The 24254-nt window shown below is 39.2% G+C and overlaps 1 protein-coding gene across 5 annotated transcripts in view; it reads left to right on the plus strand.

Annotated features, from left to right (window-relative positions):
- Positions 1 to 24254, plus strand: part of PITPNM3 (PITPNM family member 3) — a 114325-nt gene that overhangs the window by 69457 nt on the left and 20614 nt on the right. For 3 of the 5 annotated variants that reach the window (XM_074889958.1, XM_074889961.1, XM_074889962.1), the window contains 5 exons: positions 2018 to 2207; positions 4813 to 4932; positions 11502 to 11683; positions 13429 to 13598; positions 18823 to 18993. In XM_074889958.1, coding sequence (XP_074746059.1) covers positions 2018 to 2207; positions 4813 to 4932; positions 11502 to 11683; positions 13429 to 13598; positions 18823 to 18993 — 833 coding nt within the window. Of the gene's footprint in view, positions 1 to 2017; positions 2208 to 4812; positions 4933 to 11119; positions 11186 to 11501; positions 11684 to 13428; positions 13599 to 18822; positions 18994 to 24254 lie in introns of all 5 variants that reach the window. The other 2 variants (XM_074889957.1, XM_074889959.1) reach the window with 1 other exon arrangement.

A 24254-nucleotide genomic window follows, 5' to 3' on the forward strand; every position in this document is an offset into this window, starting at 1 on the left:
CGTTATCTCTGCTGGCAGATGCCACTGTGCCCTCAGTTGCCTCTCCCCCAGGAGCCATGGGTACTCTTACCTGCCATGGAAGACCAGCTCTGTCTTGCAGCCTCGTCGTTTGCTGCCATTCATCGGGGAGGTGTTAGGGTCTAACGCTGGTGACTTTATCTGTCAGTCTCTTACACTTAGTGATTTCAGCTGCTTCCTTGTGATTTCCCTCTCCATCTCCAGCCTTTGTGCAAGGGTGATGTTTTCAAGCTGAAGCGCTGGACTGACCTGCAGTGTCCTGCTGATGCATCAGGATAACAACACTTGTGCTCCTCTCAGCCCCAGTGCTGATATTTTACGTGTTTGTCTCAGCTTCAGCACTAATACTTAGCACTTTTCCTGTGATACACAACTTCATCTCATCCATACACTCTATCAGTGGTCTGGATCTTTCTTCCCTTTGTGTTGTGTCTACAGCAACAACGGAGGTCTCTGTGGCTTCAACCTTTATAATAAAATAAATTGGAATTAAACCCAAACCCTCATTTCTAAACCAGTCTAGATAATAATTGCTCAATTCAGTTTGATCTATATTCCTTTAGCTATGAAAAAAAAAAAAGACCAGCTGTTTATTTTTCTGTTGACTCTATTTTGTGTAGTTCTCTTGTGAATATTGTTTGCATTTTACTTCTATTATGAAAATATATGCAGGGTTTTTTTTTTCGATTTCAAACATTCACTTCATAATTTTTTTCCTCCTGTGTTTCTCCCTTTCCCTTTCTGAGTTGTTACCTGCCAATTGTTATAGTAAATGAGGCCTTTTTATGTAGGTTTTTAAGGTTTGGTTTTCATTTTTTGAGAATTAGTATTCATAACTGTATGTCTGCTGTGCATTTGGATGATCAGATCAGCTGGCAAAGTGGAGCTGTGTTAATTGGTAAATTGACATAGCTTGGCAGACCAGCTGAGCTCCAGGACATAGAAACTTTTACACTGCTTTGGATGAAAAATACCAAATCATTGGAGTGTTTCAGCAAGAGAAGTGTGGAAATTCCCGTGAGGCTCAGGACATGAACACCGACCAGCTTCCATACTTCAGCATCGCAAGTCTTCTGTTCTTCCATTACCCTGGTAATAGTCTCAAGGATGCAGGTTTTAGCAAAGACAGACTAATTCCATCTTGGACAGCTTGCTTTTTAATATTGTTACAGACCACCAAGTTCCTAAAGAAAGTGGCTGCAGAATAGTGTTGAAGTTGCCTGCCTGCAGCTTTGGATGAACTGAATTATCTGAATTACATCTGACTTTCCTTTAATCTCTAAAGGACAGTCAACTTCCTGTAAGAGAACACACTAACGTGCCTTGCATCTTTGGCTCTCTGTGAATTGTTTTCCCCACTCATCAATAAAAATCAGTCACGACACGATGGGCAGATTTACTGAGAAACTTGCAGGGTGCACCTCCAAGCTAAAATAAAACTGACATCCTATAAAATTTAAGCTTGTGCTTTCAGTCAAGTTACCTCCTTTATGCAGAATGTTACTATGCCAACATTTACATGTGATTTCAGAATGTGTGCAGCCTTGTTCCATATTTTGGAAAGGATGGGACACTGGGAAAAATGTTTTTGGATGCTTTTGAACAATAATTCACTCAAAACCACACAAAAATCTGTCACACTATTCCATTGTGATGATTGGGTCCCATTCTTCGATGCAGTAAGTTGTTATATGGGAAAAAAACACCCTGAAACAGAATAATCTCTTTGCTGTTCTAAATTATGTCTACTTGTATGTGGAAAAATTGCATGTAGTATGTTTAACTACAGAAATGCCTTCTACCATGATCTCATTCACATAAAGCAGTAACTCCTTGATTTTTTTAAAGCAGCTGAATTCTGTGAGAAAATGATCCTTCCTGTATTCTCTTATTGTGAAATGCAGTAGCCCGACCCGTTTCTATTAATAAGTACCTGTTCATTTTCTAATGCTGTGTGCTGCCTCTTGCATTTCTCTGAGGATAGCATGTCCTTCTCTAGCCTAAATCCCTACAGCTACGATGAGAGCTGTCTCAGCAGCAGTGAAGACCACATCCCACTGGCTGCCTTGCCCTTGCTGGCTGTGTCATCCCCTCAGTACCAGGATGCCATTGCCATGGTGATCAGTAGAGCCAATCAAGTTTACAATGAATTTCTCAAATCTACAGATGGGGCTGGTTTTAATGGACAGGTAAGACTGTTTTCCGTCAAAGTAAAATTCCTTTGGAGCAAGGCTATTTCTTTTTAAGCCATTGTGTTGAGGATTTTGAGTTATGAGTGTGGGACGATGCTGCAGATATGATGAGTGAATGTTAGCATGGGGTTACCTGTGCAAAAATGCCTTCTCAGTGCCCAGCATGAGAAACTGCACAGGATTCCAGAAATGCCTATCTAACCTGAACTTACTCGGTTGGTAAGAGCTGAGAGCATAAGGAATCCAACATTTAACTATTGCTGTTTCTTTTTTGCCCTCATTACAGTAGTAATAAAACAATTGACAGTAAAAAAACTTAGAAAACAAATACTCAGTTGCCAGCACTGTTGCAGGTTTCCTGTGTAATTGGGAGAGCCATGTAATTTTTCTGGTGTGATCCACTCCTCAGTGAAGTCACCTGCAGACTTCTTCCAGCTGATGTGTCACAGTTCCTGTTCCTGCTGCTTCATCTTTAGACTACAAAACCCAGTACTTTACTGCTTCACATAGAATAAATATGATACTGCTACACTGTGTGAGTTACTGAAAATATTTTGTGATGGGGCCCTCTACGTAGCTGGAAACATGCACCCCCTTAAAGTCCAGTGACCTCCAGACTTCAGAAAAAGAAAAAAAATGACATTTAGTATAGAGTACAGTGTAATCTTTGAAGGAAAGCATGCATCTTATTACACGAACAAGTTGTTTTCCATAACAGTAATAACATTATGCTGTGGCATATCAGTATTTTTAGACTAAACTTTGGATTGAAGCCAGTTTCAATATCCATAGTAAACTATTATTTCTTGAAGCATAAAACCAGCCCAGCTGCAGTGACAGGACATTACAAAAGGTGAGATTCTGTAACGAAGAATTATACCAGTTACAGAAATAATTGTGAAAACAGTTCTCTCAATAGAAATTGAGTGTTACAGGTTTTTTCTTTGACAAAGCTACAAAGAAGTCTCCTTGGTGTGTTTTACAAACCTTATATATTAATATTTCATGTGGAAAAAGTCTGCATGACCTCTGTATGCGCCACAGAATTTTCACCATCAACAATTACCAGTACTGTTTAAATGGAAATGACTTTCCTGTGCTGTCTACAGTGCTTTGCTTTGGTGCTTAGACAGAAATCTCAACTCTACATCTGACTAAGTGCTGTACTTCTGAAATACATACCATATAACATGACCCCCACCCTGTCTGTATCTTTCATATTTCATTCTTTTCTGTCCATTTATACTGCAAGTTCATTAGATCAGAGATTGCCTTTTTGGTTTTATGCAGCATCTGGAACAAGTTAATTCCATTACCTTAATGCCAGTAATAACGAGGATTAGAAATGGAATGGTAAATTGAAGGAGATACTATTAATCCCCCACAAATGTGATGTTAATTTTGTTAAGGTTAACTGTATCCTATAATTTTCAGTTCTTTGTGGGCTTCATTGTGTGGTGTACGAATTTAAAACACAGAGACTAAATCAGCATGCTGTTCCAATTTTATACAACTTTAGAACCAGGATTGTCTTAGGCTAGATGTTACCTTAATGTATTCTGATTTTTTTGGTTGGTTGTTTCTGTCCCAAGAAATGCACTCAATTAACAGAGTGTGGTATGTGGAAACGCCCTAAGAGAAGTTTGAGGTTTTTCCCTACCTGCATCTTGAAGCACTTGCTTTTCCTAACATGTTTCACTGAAGAAATTGTGCACAACATGTGGTTATCCAAAGCTTGTAGCCAAGCTGAATTAAGGCTAGAAGCAAGTTAAGGTTTGTAAGGAGAGGTAATGTCTTCTGTTAAACGAACTGGAGTTGGGAACAGCAGACTAGACGTTTGCTGCAGTTTGAGAATTGGAGAGAAAGTGTTGCTGGAACCTGTGGAACCGTGGGGATTGTTATCAAGGAGAAAGATAATACAGTGATTACTCATCCTCAGACACAGGCAGGGGGACAGGGAGAAAGAATGATCTCTTACGGGATGGAGAGGTGTTCAGTGGAATTGGCTTGTGAGGTAGATTCTAGTGTTCCATAAAATTACTCCCAGCTATTGAATTCCCAATTTTAGTACTTTGTATTTTAATTCCCAGGTCCGCACTTTGAAGGTAGCTTGTATGTTTATATTAAATGTGAAGCAAGAGTGAAACTCTCTGCTTAATATCTCATTTAAAAGTTCTGTCCCCTTGTCCTGTTAGGGAAGTACCAACCTGTTTTTAATCTGTTGAGATCCTCTTCCCTGTATGACTCTGAAGGAAATGTTCAGTGGCTTGAAATCTTTGAGAGACTGGTTGTCCGGTGATCTGGACTTTTCAAGCTGGAATCTGGCTGCAAACGACTGGAAGAATTCTAGTCCGTTTGGCAGAACTCCCAGCTGGTCAAAATAGTCCCTGGGACAGATATTGTTGGCATGGGGTGTATGTCTGGCGATAAAAGGATGTGGCAGAAAGTGGCTACACATTTTCGGCTGCAATAGGAATCAAGGTGTAAAAAACAGGAACAAGGGTATGGAGTAAGACAGCAACTCCTCTGCAGTGCTGTGATGCTTTTTCTTTATTTTAAAATACTTGCTACATCTCCTAAAAACATATTTTTATTTTCTCAGGTGTGTCTCATTGGTGACTGCATTGGAGGAATTTTGGGCTTTGATGCCATCTGCTCTAATTCTAATACAGCTGATGAGAGTCGGAACAGCAGCAGGAGAGGAAGCACCAGCAGCATCCAGGTGAAGAGAAAAAATCCACACAGCTGAATCCCTATACATTCATTCCCTGGAGGAAATCAGCTCCATGTAAACCAGAGAAAATTTAAGGATTTGGTAAATTGCCATGATAACACAGGGTTTTGCTCGTATATCAAAAAGTTGCTGTCTGAAAATTAAGTCTGCAGCTTCAGTTTTATGATATACAGAAATCACTAGTGAAGGCTTTATCTGTAAATCTTTAAAGTAGGGTTACCAAGTGCCCTTTATTGTATCCCTAACTGTAGATGCAGACATGTCCCCTCTCAGTAATCTCTGGTAGGTTCCTGTTTTTGCCAAAATCTTCTATCTTTCTTTTTATATTTTTTTTATTCACATAAGGTCTGGAATTCCTTATGCTACTGCCTGGGGGTAGTCTAGCATTAAGATGTGTTCATGAGTAAGTTGTAGTGACTTGTGAAAGAATGCCTCCTTCCTGATAAGGAATGCAAGACATCTGAGGATCTGTGAATGGATCACTGAGCATAACAGTGTCTGAGTGCTACATTTGGAGAGGAGGATTAATTCTAACTGTGATCCAGAAAAGATTTTATGATAGTAAAAGCACAGTTTTTTGAAGTAATGCTAGCACATAAGCTTCATTATTGTGTTCAACACCTAAGAAAGAAAACTGAAGTTCAACTCATCTTATGTACTTCAGACTCAAGTGGATATGGGGAGGGGGTGTGGTGTATTGGAGTTGACACCGAGTGATGTGCCCACACTCCATTCTTTGGTGATTTTGTGACCATGGCCAAATTGTTTCATCTCGTGACTCTTTAGTTACCTCTCTCCTCAAAAATGGGCTGAGTGATTCCAACCTGCTTGGTTCAGTTGAGAGCTGTGTGTGATGGGAGTACACTTGAGCAAAGAGAAAACCTTTGAATGTTTCCAGGAAGGAGAATTACTCACCATTAATAACATTGCTCTGGATTCTCAGCAGCCAGCCTTTGATAGTACCAACACTGAGGACAATGCTTTGCAGGCAAAGTAAGTGGAGAAATTGGTCCTCCTGGATCCCAGTCCTACAGTAGGGTTGATTGTGCAAGGGCTGCTGATGAATCTGAGAGTGGGGATCAGGCTTTAGGGAGTATAGGTCCTTTTGACTTCCCTGCTCTTACAGGTTCAACTTTCCTGTATTCCTCTCTTTCTTGATACCACAGAGCTTTTCTTCCTATTCCTCTCTCCATCTTTTCCCTTTTCTCTTCCCATCTTCATCTCTACTACTCTGTGTGTTCAGAAGAACTAAATATTGTTTTCCTTCCTTACCTTGTCTTTCTATCCGTTGTTCTCAGCTTGCTCCCAAGAAACACATTCAGGAGGACTCTTTTTTTACTGTTTCTGCCCCTTCCACCCCCCACGCCTTGGTGTCTCCAGTAGAAATGGATCTCATTGGAAGAGTTTGAGACACAGAAATATAAGAGAGTTTTTTACTTTACCATTTCACATATGTCAGGGGCATTTGTGAAACTAAACTAGTTGGAAATAAGGATGAGACTGAGGTACTCTCAACCACTGCATTTAGGCACTAGAAGCTTCTTTTTGGAGAGAGAGGGCCTGTTAATTTAATGAGGCAATGTAAATAAGGAATTAGAATGATACATTGTTCTACTACACCTGGTGAGTATTTGTTGATTTGTGTGTTGTAGTCTGTTTTCTGTATTTTAGTTTCCAATATACACTAAATAACGAAGTCAGGATTGTCTATAATAGATAGTGACTTCTACAGTATAGACAGAAATGTGAATGATGTCTGAGATCATGATGATTGTTGTGTGTACATGCTTGTCTGGGACAGTATTTGAAAATTTACCTGCATGTTCAATAAAAGAATCTGTAGTAGAGCAAATGTCACTCTGCTCAGACCAGACTAGTAACTCTCGCTCTTTAAAAATCAGTTACATTTGTAAATGTCAAGATACTTAACAAAGAAAACTGGTGGTGTTGTCATCATCATTTTATCACTCCTTGGGTTATTAAAGGACAGAGGGATGAAGTGAACTTGGTCCATCTGCAGAAGCAGAAACCCAGAGTCTTATATTAGCAATCACAGTACTTGGTTGGGAACACTGTCTCTTAGAAGAAAAAGATTGTTCTTTTTTGTTGCAACAGCTAAAATACTCATAATTTAGAAGTAGGCAACTCTTCATTAGGATTAATGGCAAAAATTAACCATTTGCTTCATATGGATCAAAATAAAAGCTACCTGTGAGTGTCTAATTCAGATCCCACTATTGATACCATTTTACTGCAGATGGGATTTTCATTGTGGCATGTGGGAGAGTTGAAAGAGCTTGTAGCAATGGAAAACAAGCTTTTTAACTGTTTAAAATGCAGCAAATAGTCTCTATACTGATCACCTCAGCCTTCTATGTGTTTCCTAATGCCTTTTTAAGTGATTTAGTGTAATTTTTGAAACTATATCTCACTCCCTGATCTGGCTGATATAAATGTTGAATTGGCTCAGTCTCTTTTGCGGTATACAAGAAAGGTGTCGTGAAGGTGAACCTAAATGCTCAAACCAATGAGATTAAAATCTGGCCAGGTCTTCTGAATAGGTTTGAATAAGGGATTTTTTTAACAACTTTTTTTTTTTTAAGGTATCAGACTACAATAAATTTGAACACTTTTCACCATGACACCACAGTGTGCAGACGTTTTGACATACTCTTAGAATCTGATGTAATCTTCACCATTCAGATGCAGAGAAGGCCCAGATGGTTTAGAGAAGTTAATTTCTCGTAGTTCTTCTCACCAAATAACCTTCTGTCTCCCTGAAATGGTTGTCAGGCTTTCCCTATTGAATGGCCGTTCAGTAACGTGTAAAATGAATTTGGTCCCAGTTCAGTCCCCAAGGGACTATTACATGAACAGCTCCAGAACTGGCACTAACTATAGTTCCCAGAAATAAGATTAATTATTCACTTGTCACAGAAGCCAGGAAGTCCTCTTGGCTGTTGAAGAGTGTGGGAAGGTCAGTCTCATAGATCATATACTGCTTCTGTCTTGGTTTCATTTTCCTGCAACTCATCTACATAATTCTGGGGAACAGATTAGGTTCTTCAACATCTCTTCTTGAGATGGAATCTCACCCCACATGCACAGGGATGCTAATGTGCTCCAGTACTGAGTGAGGTTATGGGAAATACCTGTCCTATGAACTTGTTTTTTCTGTAGCTTCAGAGAAATGGATTCATTTAGCATGTCCTCCACTGACTGTCTGCATGACTTTGGCCAAGTCTCTTGATTTATCATGCCTTGGTCCTCATCTGTAAGTCTTGCACTCTTTCTCACATCCTTTGTTTTGTCTAGTTCAACTTCACACTCTTTGCAAGTTGCTTAGAAGTACTGGGCACGATAAAGTCTATATTCACTTTGGGCATTTGCTGTTATGAATTGTGAAGAGTGTTCCAGTGACACCTCAGCAGGGTAATGCAGTGGCACAATGCTATGTCCAAGAAGACAGGTGCAGGGAGCAGTGGTGAAGAAAATGTCAGTGAGCATGGGGAGAGAGTTATATGCAACAGCAAAAAGAACAACTTTGAATGCTGCTGTCTTGTACAATGCCTAGCCAGTTTCCCAGTGACCTTCCCTAGGGTTGTCTCACAGAGATTTAGTCCCTTGTCCTGCTAAAACTACTTTTTTCTTCCCTTTATTGAACTGTCTGTGGCATGTATGCTTTGGAAGACCTGAGTTTTACCCATAGAAAATCAAGTTTAAAAAGTGTTGATTTTGATCAAAGAAAATGAAGGCTTTCTCCGGCAGTGCAATAATGGTATGCCACTTCCTGTTAACTCGCTTTAGGTGATGGTTATTATTCTAGAGTTTAAAAAAAGGGGGAAAAAAAGGAGGGGGGAAAAAAAAAAAAAAAAGAAAAAGCAACTAGCATTCTACTGTGTCTCTGACAGAAGCGTCATGCCCAGTAAATCAACATGCACAGCTGACATGACAGGTATGCTAGGTTAACCTTAATGATAAGAGCATGGAAGAGGGAACTTGATGCTTTTCCCACACAGTATTGTTTCGAGACTGTCAAACTCCTGCAAAATTTGACCTGTCTGAGATTGTCTTACCACACAAGAGAAGAACGCACCTTCTGCAAGGAGAACCTGTTATTGATGCCTAGAGATCAAATGTGAATCGTTGCCAGCTTTCAGGGATGAAGATATTAGCTTCCATTACTAAAAAGTCTACTTAGCTAGTTCTGTGATGACACAAGCTAGTTTTTAAATACTGTGGAGAAACATGGGTGTGATTAAGAGAAAAACATTTGGTGTTATGTTACTGTCAACTCTATGCCTTTCCAACAGCCAGCCTTCTTCCTGAGACCACCAGGAAATCAAGAGACCTAAACAAAAATATTTATATTTTTGTCATATCAAATATCTTATTTTTTATATCAAATATCACGTTGAGTTCCTTGCATCTGCTTTCTTGCTCTGGCACCTTCAAGGGTGCCCATTTTTCTCAATCCATTGACAGGAGTTATTTTTTAAAAATTAATGGGAGCCGAGATGCTGACGTATCTGCCATGTGATTTTAATGAAGAACCTTAAAAAGGCGCCAGGGTTTTGGTGAAACTCTGAGCCTTGACAGCACTGATACAGTTTTCAGAAGTCACTGATGCTATGATGTTTAAGAGCTTGACCCACGGCCCATTTAAATCAATGGATTTGTCAGTGCATTTCAGGGGCTTTGGTTCAATCTCTAAAAATTCCCTTTCAGCTATGTGTATGTGGATTCATCTCCATTTTGTGTGCGACCTTGAATATTCTTAGGCACTAATAAATTTATTCTTAGTAAAAACACCCAATTGGAGTTTTAGGCACAGTTTGCAGAATATTTGAGGCATGCAAGTTACAATTAAAAATCATAGATATATTGCATTTTCATAGCACAGTTGTTTGGGAACAAGCTAGAGATTAGAACTCATCATGAAGGCTAAGAGGTAAAATACCTTTGCTGAATCAGTTTGAGATAATCATGAAATGCGAGCAGGTAAAGAAATGTTGTTCACTTATGTTCTTGAGAATTCACCTATAAAAAGTTGCTCTGTAAGAAACTCTGTCAGGAATACTTTGCTTATAGGAATTTTGGCTTTGAAAGGTCCCTGGTCTTCTGGAGAATAGAGTTGCTAAAAAGAACTGATGTTACAACGGAGCGTCAATGTAAGGTTGTCAACTGTGGGGCAAATCAAGGTACATGGAGTCAGTGTCAGGCTGAAAAAAAGATTGCTGATACATAAAAATAATATAAGTAGGGCCTGTAGTTGGTTCTGGCTTGAACTCCACGGAAGCGCGTATTTTAGGTGGACGCTTTATTTTGGTTTTATGTCGCTTTAGCGCACAAAATAGTGGGGGCAGTCAGCTGCCAACACACAGCAGGAGCCCTCACCTCCTACCTGGCCCTGTGGAATAGGTCTCTGCACTCATTAACAGTAACAACAACAACAAGTGAGGCTTACTTTTAAGTGGATACGTTAGTATTATGCTAAGTAAGGTCCTAAATCTTAGGCAACTTTCATTTAAAAGTTGGCATGATGTGAATTTTGCTATGCTACTATGAAATGCAGAAAGAGATTCCTATATGTGTTTTTCATTGTACCATCACAGGAATAATTGTGAACATGCTGGTCCTAAACTAGTCTTCTGCAAATGCTAGTTGTATCATACCATCCCATGAATTCTAGTACTGCATTGTAAGATTTAGTAGAATATGGATGAAGACCAATAATTACACAATTAGAAGAGGTTTAACTCTATCTGTTCTCCCAGTGTGCCTTGTTGACGTTCGTATCTTTGAAGTTTTGTAAAAACAGCTGTCGGGCATTGTCTTATTTTGTTGATCTGAATGGAAGGAGTTTTACACAGAATTGGATTACACAGTAGCTAAAGAACCAGATCTTGCATGCCTCATCCACCTGGATCTCACCCATGAATGGAGGAATTCAGTCCAATGGCGTTTGTTTTAAAAAGCAGCCTTTGCAGGATGCAGGAATAAAAGTCTGGGGGTAATAGGGATATGTCAGGGAGGATACTGGTGCAAGCTGCAGAAGTGCTGGAGGAAATGAACAATGAATAAATCTATTTCCTATTTTAAGGGGTACCTTAAAGATATGGTACCACTGGTCTCCTCTTGCATCCCGCAGAAGTTCCCCTTCTTAAAAAATCAGGTCCCGCATCCATGGAACAGGATGAACAACACCATTAATGTTGTAATGGGCATTTTGTACCCGCAGGTAAGACCCCTTATGATTACCTTATGATATTTATACTTCTCTAAGAATGATGAAGTCATGAGGGATAAAGCTTTTGTGTTACTCCTCCCCCCCCCCCCCCCCCCCCCCCCCCCCCCCGCCCCGATTCTCCTTCCAGCTTTTAGGCTTCATCTCTTAATCTCTTCCCTTATCTTCTACTGCAGAGAGAAAGTCTAACCCCTTCCACCCTTTCTTGGATAAAGTGAGGTCAAATGTATAAATGCAGCCATTTCATATAAGCGCTGTCGTATTTTGGTCACTGTCTAAATCTTCCTTTTGCTCTGTTCATTCTCCGAAGGATAATCCCCTCTTAGCAGAGGACTCCAGTCTGGGTGGCAGCAAACGCCTGAGCAAAAGCAATATTGACATCTCGGGAATCATGGAGGATGAGAAGCCAAGGCAGCCGTTGCCTAGGAAACAGAGTGACTCATCCACCTATGACTGTGATACTATAACCCAACATCATGCTTTCCTGTCTAGGTAACTAGTGTTCAATGACTGAGTAAAAGAAATGGGCTTGCCACTGAATGCAGCCTGTCAGCACCAGAGCAACAGAATCATTTTTACTGTTTGTGGTGGAGGTGTGCTTAACGTCCCTGTATACCCCTCAAAGAGAAAACCACAGATATAGTGATTCTAGTATGAACTTACTCATGTGTGGAGAATTTTTTATTTAATGTTTATAATCTTTATTCAGTTGTGAGAGTTTTGAATATGCAAAACTGAATGCGAGTAGTTCAATTTTTTCAGTGCAACCCACATAAATCAAGATGGATGAATGCTTTGTAATTCTAAATTTCTGTTACGTCTTTCTTTCTAAATATCCCTCTGACTTCACTTACAGGCTTTCTGTTATTCTGTAAAGAGTGAGATAATTGCTTTAGGTGCTTCCATTGGTCCATGAGCTATTCAGATCAGATTTAAAACAAAAAACCCCAAACCTGCATAAACATTTGGCTTCAATGAGGAGGAGGTTGGGGGAGGAGAGTTAACCTAACTAGCTTTCCTGAATCCTAAGAAACCTTTAAAACACAGATTTATGGAAACATAAGCATTCCCTTTGTCTCATTGTTTCTGCCTGTTCTAAACTATTTAGTTTTTTACTTATCTGAATGCTGTGTGCTTTTTTTTCTTCTATCCATCATCTGATTTCCTTTATTTCATTGAGAGTGATGCAGAGGGAGAAGTTTTATTGTGTGTTGAAGTTTCAGTTCTGCTACAGTTGAGTATAGTATGGACTTACTACTGTGCTTTACTTCAAGTCTGGCAGTTTTGTTAGTAGCAGTTTAATTTTATTTTCTTGCTTTGCTTTGCTTTTGTTGGCTATTCTTCTATTTTCAAACCATTGGGTTTTTCAATGTGTTATAAAGTGTCTTCCCTCTGAGGCAGGATGGTTGTTTTTTGCTTATCTACGACTGAAAGATTTTTTTGGTCACTTTTACATTTTTGTATAGAAGTAGTACTATGTTATGTTTAAAGCACAGTGTTGGCTTGTATAAAGCACTTGAGACTTTGGGGATAATAGAATAATTAAAAGACAAGGATAACAGTTTTCTTCCAAGCCTTTTTTCATTTCCTGTGTATCTGTGATTTTTGAACTGAAAGCTTTACATGCAGCTGGACTTAAGCAAGCAGATAGAATAGTGTTCTCTTTCATTGACATTTTGATCTCCTCTAACTTTAGGCTGTTGCTAAGTTATTGAGGAATAGTTGGACAAACACAGGCTAAAGATGGCAGAAAAAATTCCTTGGTAAGGTAAAGAGGAGGGAAAAACCCCCAAATCAAACCAAACTGTGTCATCCTCTCACCCACCCGGTACATAGGAGAGAGATTCCAAGCCTTTGGTTTCCTGTCTGAGACACTTAGATAGATCATTAAGACTTTTTTGCCTATGAGCTCGTTTACTGCAGTTTAGAGGTGCTGTGTCAGTGTGAGTAATGAGGTTACAAAGATCTTCAATCTTCAGAGTCCTTGTGTAACTTACCAGTAAGTATTCTGTAGAATAACTGTAGAAAACTTACATGTTGAAGGTAGTAAATTTACTGAAGACACACTGGAAATCATAAGTGGCTGCTATACTGCAATATCTATCTACAGTTTAAGGCATATTGCCTGGATCTAGATACAGATGCTAGAGCTTTGTAAGCAGCCTGTTTTGGGAATGGATTTTTTTCTCTGGATGCCCTCTTCATTATTGTTGAATCAGTGCATTTTCTTTGCTCAGCATCCACTCAAGTGTGTTGAAAGATGGTGCAGACTTTCCTCCTGTGAATTCCAGTCTCTCAGAAGTAAACTTGGGCCGATTTGAATTCGAGGTGTCTGATTTCTTCCTCTTTGGATCGCCGCTTGGTTTGGTGCTGGCCATGAGGAGTACTGTTCTGCCTGGCCTGGATGGTAAGCTCTGTCTGCGGTTAGAATACAGGCTGCTTAATGGTCTTTGTAAACAAAGAGACTCATATAAAAAGAAGTAAATAAAGGGGCCTAGTTAAAGACTGGGGAGTGAGACGAGTTTCTTCCTCTAAAAGATGAGAGTGTTAGCATAGGGAGGTACTGAGGTGATGAGGGTTGTTCCGGGGGTCTCACTGCTCACCCGTTTACAGTGTTGTGTCTTGTTCTGCTGTCAATCATATATTCTGTGTCATATAACATGAAGCTTACACCTCACCAAGGATCAGTCCTTGAAAAAGATACCAAAAATAACATCTGTGCTTGGTTCAGCATTGCATCTTGTTCATGTCTGGCTTCATGGGTAAACTTTGCCCCTGGGTGTGTTGGTTGTGGGCCATTTTTTCCTCTCTGGTAACAGAGCCTAGTGATCAAACACATACAGGATTTTTTTGTTTTATTTCTGAATACATCTGGACTTTTCAATTTTTCAGTTAAAGCAAGAGCTTACATTTCAGAATTTAGTGTGTGTTTTGCCTCTTTGCATTGTATGAGGTTTGGATAGCACAGCATCTTCACAGAAAATGATACGTTCATTTATCAGGTGAGGGAGAAAAATCAGTTGCAATAGTGAAATGAGACAACAATTTGGGACTCCCGATTTTTTTCTTCTCAATTTGTAGACCTTTGAGTAATATCATTTGGGCTTTCAAAGTCACATTTGATTGTGAGAGTAAAAATTGTGAGAGAGTAAAAAAAAAATATAAACTGAAAGTAATTTTACCTGCCATAATTAAAAAAATTACCAAACCCATGTCTTTCAGAGCCTTTAGAAATCTGGTAGGATTCTTTTAGCAAGTTTCATGGACTTACCAGAGAGCATAATTAAACTCCCATTTTGTATTTCATTCCTCATATTTGCAGTACTCAGTTTTCTTCAAATAAAAAAACAAAACCAGAGCTCAGCTGAAGAGAATGGGAATTCATATATGTATTTTCCCACAAACTAAAGCTTTTTGCTTATGTGAAAGAGCTGTCAGAGGAACAAACAAGATTACATAGGTGGAGGCTGGCATTGAAAACTGCACTACAATTTGGTTTTCTGTCTTAGGGATTTCTTTACAAGATTAGCAGCACTTCCCTCTGAAGGTGGTGGGAGTTTTGCTGTGGGGTTTGTGGCAGGGAGTTGAGGGGTTTTTTTTGTAGGACTTCACGTGGAAAAATCTATCAGTATTAATTTGCGTGCATGGATTCAAATTTTTCGAGCTAGAATTCATGTTTTTGGAAGATGTTGTGGTTTCTGTTTAACGAATCAGAATGGACACATTTACTCTGGAATCACATACGAAATAGAGCATGCCTCTGTTTCATTAGATACTTTTTTAGAGTCTTTGAGGACAAATGGTGATGAGCAGATGCCAGTTACTACGCAGTAGTTAGAAAATCCTGGGAGTGTTTGGTACGAGAGTACTTCAGCATCAGACAGGACACACCTTTCCATACAGCCAGTGGTGGCTGTCAGCCGCTGACTGTGTGCAGTGAGCCCTCCATCAGTCAGTCCTGATGAGCACAGACAAAATTCACATTTCACTTCAAGGGAATGTACACATGTATTGAAAACGTGTGAAAAATTTAATGGAATTGTGGCTTTTTGCAAGAGAGATTGCTCTGAAGTGATACAGTTTTTGTGTGTAATTCTCTGTGCAATCCGAAAGTCTTTCCTTGAGTGCTGTGCTGCATGTGAAAGCGTTTGTGTGTTCGTAAGTGTGACAATTATATTTAAAAGCCATTGTTGGCCATAAAAACATGCCTTTTAGAAGTAACATTGGATTCACAGAGGTGAGAGCTGCCTTCCTGACACCTAATATTGTGCCCTGGGACAGGGGAAGCTCTTCAAGTTGATCATAACTTTTCCCTGTCTGAAATCCAGGCAAAGCATGAACAAGGTAAAAATGAGGCTACTCTGATTTGTCTGAGGTGGTAATTTTAAAAACGAAGTGACTTCCCGTATTTTGACTGCATTTTATATAAGTCCATAATGCTGTTTTGAGCTTGAAACTTATCTGTGTTACTGGGGAAGGCTGCAAGGCAAGAGAAGAAAAAAAGAGACAGCTTTTTGACTGGTAAGAAGGAAATTTCTGAAGGTTACTATGACTCTGATTACTGTATGTGCTTGCCATTTATCGATGGGAATGTATCAGTAAAGAGAAAACACGATGTCTTTAAGTTCTGATAGCTTTCTTTGTTAAGATGTCTGAGGTGTGGCTTACAGACAGTGAAACTGGTAAGATTGGGACAAGATATAATGTGGAATAGCCACAGTTTTCCACTTGCTACAGGAGTCTAAAGCAAGTTCTTCTGCAAAGCAAGTGTTCCTGTTACCAGTTTGGAAGAAATTAATGTACCATACAATTACATTTTTACCTTTAGATACTGGAAAGCAAAGAGCAAACACAACTGCTGAGTCCCTGTATAATATTTTGGTGGCAGCTCTGTGCACAGGTCAATGTTCCCTTCTATATTTAAATTTATAGTGGGTGAATGAGATAACTGTAAAGAATTGGGATTAGGTAGAGATGGATGGCAAATTTCAATGCTTAAATACTTGACTGGACTGGACTGTATGTTTCTAAACTCTCTAGTGAATTGTCCTTCTTTCCCCAGCCTCAGCTCTGGTACCCTCCAGACACTTTGACAGGAAATGTCACATTAATTACTAGTATTTTAAACTATTTTCTTCAAATTAGCTTTCACTTCCATCCTCCCTCTGGTATCCTGCAGGGAGCATGCTTTGAGAGCAGTTCAACTGACCGGCATTTCAAACACATTCCAAGGTGAGCAGAGTCTACATGAAGCATAATTAGTCTTTAGAGGTACATATGATAAGAGAATCCCATTTTAAAGCGATAATTATGGCATAGTTGAGAGGAAAACAGAAAAATTGAAACCTGTATCATGAAGACATTTGGAAGTTAGTTGAGAAGAGTCAGGTGCCCTTTTTACTGAAATGGAGGGTAGAAAGCTACCTGGAAATGTGAGAAATTAAATTCAGGATGTTTTTATTTAGTTGTTTTGTTAGAGTCAGTTTTTAAAATAAGAGGGAAGAAAATTATATCCAGAGGTTTGCCTGTTCTCTCTGCAGAACAGATGTATTTTGTTGTGTTTTACTTTCTGAATATTTATTTATCTTTACACCAATAAGAGTGTGGCTAAAACCAAATCTTCATTCCAATTTTTTATTTTCTTGCCAAATGCCTTTTAATTCTCTTCTGTCGAATATTCTGTTGGTCCCTTAGTGCTTCCTTGACAGTTCTTCTGGTTACCCTCTAAGCACTCTGTTCTGTGGTCCTCCCACTGTCTAGTGTTAGTTCTTATTTTCTAAAGTACTGATCATTTGTGTGTCTCTGCCAGACTCTTTCGGTCTCTTGTGCTGATTATCCTTGGAAGAGGCTTGCTACCCTACAAAAATGTCTCTGGTTTTTAGAATTCTGAATATTATCATGATAATTTCGTTACATCCACAGAGTGGCACTGTTCGACCGTAGGATGGTGTGGTGGTAGAGCGTTTTGCACTTGCTCTCAGTGGGAATTAATACTGCTAAATGCCACAGTAGTAGGAAGTAATCTCATTTGGAACATGATGTGCTCTATTTCTTTGCCAAGTTGGAAGAGGGGTATGAAAACTGCTGGTAACTCAGAGGACATGCTTTCTTGTTGCCGCTAAGTATCATAATTTGCCCTATGCTGACAACTTTCATAACCCTGCTGTTGGCGTTCCTAGCTTTCTTTGTCTCTGTCTGCCTTCTGTGCACACAGAAGGCAGACAGATACAGAAAAAGTCCCTGTACAAGAAGTATTAGCATGTGCAATTAGGCAACTGATTTAATGACATTAAGCACTTCCTTTATGTTTGTCTCTGACAGTTAATATTAAGCATGATGAGAAAGAAAGAATAAACCAATATACCACCCACTAGGGAAGGAAGCTCTACTTTAGTAGGATAATACCCAGTTTACTGCTCTATTTGACAAGCACTAGATCCCTAAATACATATGTCAAAGTTATAGGCTTGCCAAAATATGGTTTTAATTATAATGCAGTACAGTGCTTTACCTCACAGAATATATTTCACACTACTTGAGCTCTGCAAGAGAGTTATACTTTCCTTGCAAAGAATTAATTCCTGCTGTGCTTAAATGCTCTCACACATGTGACCTGTTTCCATTTTTTTTGGCAAATACTAAGAACAAAATACATCTTGAAGAAAGCCATCAAAAGTAGTCTTGGATCTTTGCAGTCTTGCCGGTGTTTCCCTTCTGCCTCTCTTGTGACGCAATTAACTGAATTAATGGGAGAACTTACTCAGTTTTCATAGCATGATAAACTGATGGCTGCATTTTGTACCCTACTTGGAAAATATGTTAAAATAGTGGTTTCCCGAGAACTGTGGAAAGGTACTTCACAGAAGAATCTCACAGGCCATAGTTTTTGCATACACCTGGCTTAATGGTGGGAAAGGGACAAAGGTGGCATGAAGCTCCTATTTATTTGATAGTAGGAAAGAGAAAAGATTCTACAGTGTCCTCAACAAGCAGTCTATCTCCCACTTTCTTTTCATCTGCTACCAGGTGTGCTGATTGATGCACAGAGCCATCCTTTCTAGGAAAATCAACATACAACAGACATCAAAAATAGGTGTTGGTTATCCTGCAGCTGGGAACCTGGTAATTGCCACTGATAACAATCTTAAAATGTTTTACAAAGAGAGCTTGGGGGAAAAAAAATCCACAAAGCTTCACTTAATGCCCCCAAAGACACCCACATTGTTCACTTTGTGCGACAAAAATCCTGCAGAATTAAAGAGATGTTGCACCATCATTTTGCCGGTAAATATTTGAAGTGCTGAGCATCATAGCTGCTCAGTAATGCTCAGTAGTATATTTACAAGATTTTTAAACTTCTTTTTCCGTCCCTCCGTCCCTCCATTTCTCTGGCTGGTCTTCATGTCTGCTACATGCCTGCATCTCAGATTGTGAAGTCTCTGTAAACTCCTTTGCAGTGAATTGTTCTTTAGGTATGAAATAGTAAGCAATTTAGTTAAATTTCTTGTAGCCAGAGGTATGTGAGTCTGGAGTTTGCAGAAGACCATATTAACCATCTTTCTGTATAGACTCCTTGAAAATTGTAAAGGGGCAATACTGAACTCTCTTTCTCTGTCTCATTGTCATCCAAGTATGCCAGGTCCGCCCAGCCTGCAGCCAAGTGTACAGTTTCTTTCACTCTGCTGACCCCTCTGCCTGCAGACTTGAACCGCTGCTGGAGAAAAGGTTCCATCTCCTGCCTCCCTTCAGTGTCCCACGATACCAGAGATACCCAGTTGGGGATGGAAGATCTCACCAGTTAGGTACAGCGCCTGTTTTCACAGCTCTCCTTACCTGTTGTTCTCTTAACCGTTCTCTCCTTACACAGCTCAAGAGGATTTGAGATACCAATGTGCTAACATGCGAAAAACAAGTGATCTGGGACAGAATGGCACAGATGTATTTAGCAAGTGTGGAACTGAAGAAGATGCATAGAAGAAACAATACTTGCATATGAGCTTTGTGATACTAGTTGTGTTTGAGGGGTTGGAAGGTGATACCACTGCTTTAGTTGAAGTGTCACTTGAAAACTTCCATGTCTGACTGTCATTTTAAACAATTTAATTTTACAATTAGTTGACCTTTGCCTAGCTCTTCAGATATTGTTTCTCTTCATCACTTGTGGTTGGTTTATTGAGGATATCTACTAGGACAAGTCAGAGCACTGGACAAATTGTCTTTTGATTGCTCTCTTCCTAGGTAGGCTACTAAACAATAGTTATGTTGGGTAATAAATGTTTGAATCTAGGAAAAAACAGAAATAGACTGATTTGTGGGGAGGAAGGAGGAAGATGTGGATGAGTAAGGTGCTAGTAGAAGGAATTGTCCTGTTTTGACTATAGAAAATGAGATAAAATCATATAGGTACGAAGTATCTTGACTTGTCATATTATGCAAAAAAGGCATTGATCGTTGTGTATCTGTACATTCATGCACATTAGAATTACTATTTTTGCTACAGATTCAGACATGAATTAAAACCTCAACAGGGTATTTCAAAAGGCTTTTGAGGATTCAGAGTTTAAGGTTGGAGGCTAATATAGTAAAACAGCAGTGTTTTCTGTGTGTTGGCACTAGGAGAATTGTATCATTGGGAACCTGTTCTGTGCATAGGATGCACGCAACTCTGTTTTATCTGCTCAAATCTGGTGTACACTGGATGCAAATCAGTTTGATTAAATCAATGTTTCAAAAACAACAGTTGATCTTTGAGTTGCAGAAGGTTGGTTTCTAGGTGTTGGCTTCACTGAAATGTGAAGATCTGTCTGTTCCTCAGGAATTCACTTAAGGAATAGCTAAGATGAGGGGAATATGCGTTCTCTCCTCACCCCTGTGTCTGAGTTTTCAATGGAAACGTATACCCTGCTTTGCATTCTGACTTGCAAGAGTTATAAAGCCTGACTGCACTTGGAAATCCTGCTGGTTAGTTAGGCTCAAATTCTGTCACTGAGATAGATCTAAGGCTATCTTGGAAAGTTGAACCCTCCTTTAAATAACTGTCATAAGAAGAATGGTTCCCTTAGGCTGCTTTTCACATTGAAAACCTTGTGCTGGTACATTTTACCAGCTTTGTTGTGTTAAAGTAAACCCTTCACATACAGGGATTTGTGAAGCAGAGGCAGAACAGAAGTGATTTGGGAACAACTGGTGTTCTTTTTGAGTTCATCTAAGGCACTGGGGTCAGAAGATTCCCCTACAGAGCATGTAAATCTGGAAACCCTGTCTGTTGGATGTATTATAAAAATTCCTGAGTACAGATGATAAGCAAATGTTCCACTGTACGGTTTTGTATTGAAACCTCCGTGCAGAACTAAATCATTGCTGTGCTTTACGCATAGGCTGTGTTATGTTTCAGTGAATGTGAAATCTTCCCATTTAAATGCAAGTGCTTTGAGATCCTGTTGGAATTTAAGGTTCTTCATTCACAAAGAATTAATTGTACTGACTGTATAAATTTTTTTGGCCTTTCTTACGTACCTAGGCTTGTGAAAGTATTTCTTAAAATGAGAGCCTTTGTGGTGTCAACTGGAATGGTAGTTTACTAATCAGTTATGATAAGACCTAGTTAGACCAAGCTCTAATTATTATGCACTGCCCAAACCAGCCTTTTCTGATAATCTTTCATGTCATTAAACAATCTCATTCCCTGTTCCTTTTCTTATAAGAACTGATGATTAAAATAAGAATGATTCTTTGTCTGCCTGACATTCCTGATAGGTGCCTCTGTGGAAAAAAATTCTGATCTGGAAGCCACATGAAAAAATTTACTACTAGAAGAGAACTTCACCATACGATTCATAGGAACGGTTCAGTGGTAACACAGGCTGGAGAACACGATAAAAACTGGGGGGCAGATTTCCTTAGCTGTCTTTCAGTTCTTGCCAATCAAATGAAGCTCTTGGAGCCAGCTTCTCTGTGCATAGGGTTCGTCTTGAAGCTTTTAGGTTATCAAATTTACTTTTTCCATTGAGATTCAGGAAACATATAAGACTCAAATGGCAGGATGTAAAGAGCAGGGCACACGTTTATCTAGACAATTGCCTTTTGCATCCAGCAGGCATCAATACTTATCACTAAGTCTGCCCCCAGGGTCATTCAGTTTGTAGTGAGGTGGTATTGTTTGTGTGTGTGATGGATTGATCTGTTAAGAGCTTGATGACGATGAAAGCTGACTCTTACTAGGCTTGATTTTGACAATCACAGAGACTTGCTTCCCCCACAGAATTATTCCTCTTTCCTTCAATTACTTGGTCAGTTGCAACCAAATCTTCTGTTGATACAATTCCTGATGTGGATGTGATGACATTATTAGGCTATTGATAAAATAGCTTAATAAAATAAAATTATTTGCAGCATGATTTAAATTCAGTTTTCTGAATGTATAGGAGAGTCAACACATTCTATGCAAAGAGTGGAAAAATTTAGTAAAAGTTGAGTTTAATTTCTGAGATATCTCTGACCTATGCACCGGATAGATAGAATGGAAGTAGTAGCATAAGGCATCCCACTTTTTCAGAAGTCACCTCTTAAGAGGGTATTTATCTCTTGTTGCTGTGATATACAGACAAGTGAAAGTAAAAGAAACTGCATTGAAAGCACTGCCAGACATACAGAGCAGGTGGAGAAAACATTTATCTTCATAACTCTTTTATCTATGATTGCTGACAGAAGACATAGCAGTGGATAATGGTTCAGACAAAAATGCGATTTATTAATCGGTGGAGTGGGGTTTTTTTGGTGTGGTTTTTGGTTTTTTTTTCCTATAAGGGCAAGGTACAAAGTTCAGGCTGTATTACAACCCAGAGAAAGCCATGCTGTCTTGACCTTTCATTAAACAGCAGCTTTCTCAGCTGCTGCCTAGTTGACATTTCATAATCAAAGTGCTTTTGTGGCTACTAGAAGCAAGCCTTAGTTTTGTGGCAGGGCTCTGATCTACCATCAGTCGTGTCTTCTGACACTTAACTAACATGTGGTATATAATTCCTTTTTTTGCTTTGCTGCTGATGACATCATGCATTATATCTACTTGAGGATTAAAAATATGGTTGTTATGTATTAATTCAAAACACCTGGTTTCAACCCCTCCTACTTTCTTGACATTTGACATAGCAGAGCATAGATAATCGTAATCCTCTTTACTGTTTGAGCACCTACCCTGCATTTTACTTTGCAGCACAATTGAAATAATTGCAGAATTCTTCTCTTACAAGGTTTAATTTGTAAGGAATGTGCAGGAATGCCAGTCCAGACTATGACTGATCCAACTGGTCAGCTTCATTATGGATAGATAGAAGTAAGGTCTAAAAGCACACTACTTCTCAAATTGTTTATGCATATAATAAAGTATTGTTTATTTTGTCTGGAGATAGTTATTGTGTGACCTCGAGGAAGTCGCTTCGCCTCTTGGTATTGGCTGTAACTATAATAATTATCTAAGATGAAGTTCTATAAAATGATTTGCCTTTATTTCTTATCAAGCATGACAGTAAATTTAGATTGGTAGGATAAGAACCTTTAGTGACTCTCAGAGCCATGAGAAAGGTTGTTTTTGGTTATTTAAATGGAAGAATTATACAAGTAGACTGTCCTAGTCAAAAGTTGAGCACGGGACTTTTAGAAAAAAGTAGTATTACATGTATTTTATTAATCTAATCGGTACTCTCTGACCTCCTTTACAATTCAACAAAGACTTGACCTACAGAGATGAAAGCAAACTGCCCTAACTGTATAAAATAAAGATAATTCAGTAAACAGGGGAGAAGAAACTGCCAAAAATGCCTTCCATTTCATTGATTTGATCTCTTCATAGGGAGAAGGGTTACTGAGCTTAGAATAAGAGCAGTGCAAAATAAACAACAGGTTTCAAGGCCCCTTACCAAGCTAGTCTTAAGCTAGTCAGTAATATGGAAGATGCTAAGAGATATGTTGGCTGACAACATGTTTTCCATTTTGTGCCAAATTACTATTTTTACTTCTCCTTCTCCATTTTAGGGGGAATGAAAAAACCAAAACTCTTACAAAATTATGATGGGGGAGGAAGGATTAGATTAAGGTCAATTTACGACTCTTTCAGCATAGCAACAACTGTTCAGAAGCAGAAAATTTATTTTAAAAGCGCAACCTTTTTTATTTCCGTTAATCTTTTGGAAGGGGAAGCAGAAAGTATGCATCAGAACACTGCCAGTCATGTGCACTTCATGGTGATATAGCTCTCATTTATGGGATTCCTTGCACCTTCCTCTGTGGAATTTCCTGTTGGTTGATGTTTGCATCAGGGTTCTGGTTCAGACAGACCCCTAATGGGGTGCAGTTTGGCAGCTTCCTCGTTCCTTATTGCTTATGTCCGTAGATTCTGCTACTCTCTTCAGTGAGTGATTTGCTGTGGTATATTAGGCCACATGATTTAGGGTTTGTTGTCAGAAGGACCAGGTACCTTGCTGTTCAGTATTTAGTATGACATTGAATCAGACCTTTTGCTTCTTTGTGCTGCTTCTGTCACAACAAAGAGTGTATAATACTTCCTGATCTTGTGAGGTATGTAATAGGAAAGCAGCATGGTGTTTTCTTTTTAGTTGTCTGTGTTGGAGTTTGTATAGTTTGCCTGAGACAAGGGAAGTAATAAAATTATCTTTCCATTCTTTTCACCTCCATCAAGCTTTCCCATAGCCACACATAGCTTTCCTTACTGTATTACGTCAACAAGATTCCTTTGAAGGAAACAGTACATTGCCGTTTCTTTAATGAAAACTCAAAGCACATGTTCCCATGGAAACTACAATTGAACATATTCTGTCCAAACTACATGCCCATCACAAAGTGTTAGAATTTAATTGTTTCTCTGATTCAGTTGCAGGGCAGCTCCTTGTGTTGTGTCATGCAGTTTTGATATTCAGGCTTATGTCAAAACAAGCCAGAATCTTTCTAGCTACATCTTCTTTCTGGAAGGGAGGAGACTGTAGGGAGCTACGCTGCTATTCCTTTTCATTCAGTGGTGACATGTTTTACCAGTTCTGATAATCTGTAG

Source organism: Strix uralensis, chromosome 20, assembly GCF_047716275.1.
Source record: "Strix uralensis isolate ZFMK-TIS-50842 chromosome 20, bStrUra1, whole genome shotgun sequence".
NCBI lineage: Eukaryota > Metazoa > Chordata > Aves > Strigiformes > Strigidae > Strix > Strix uralensis.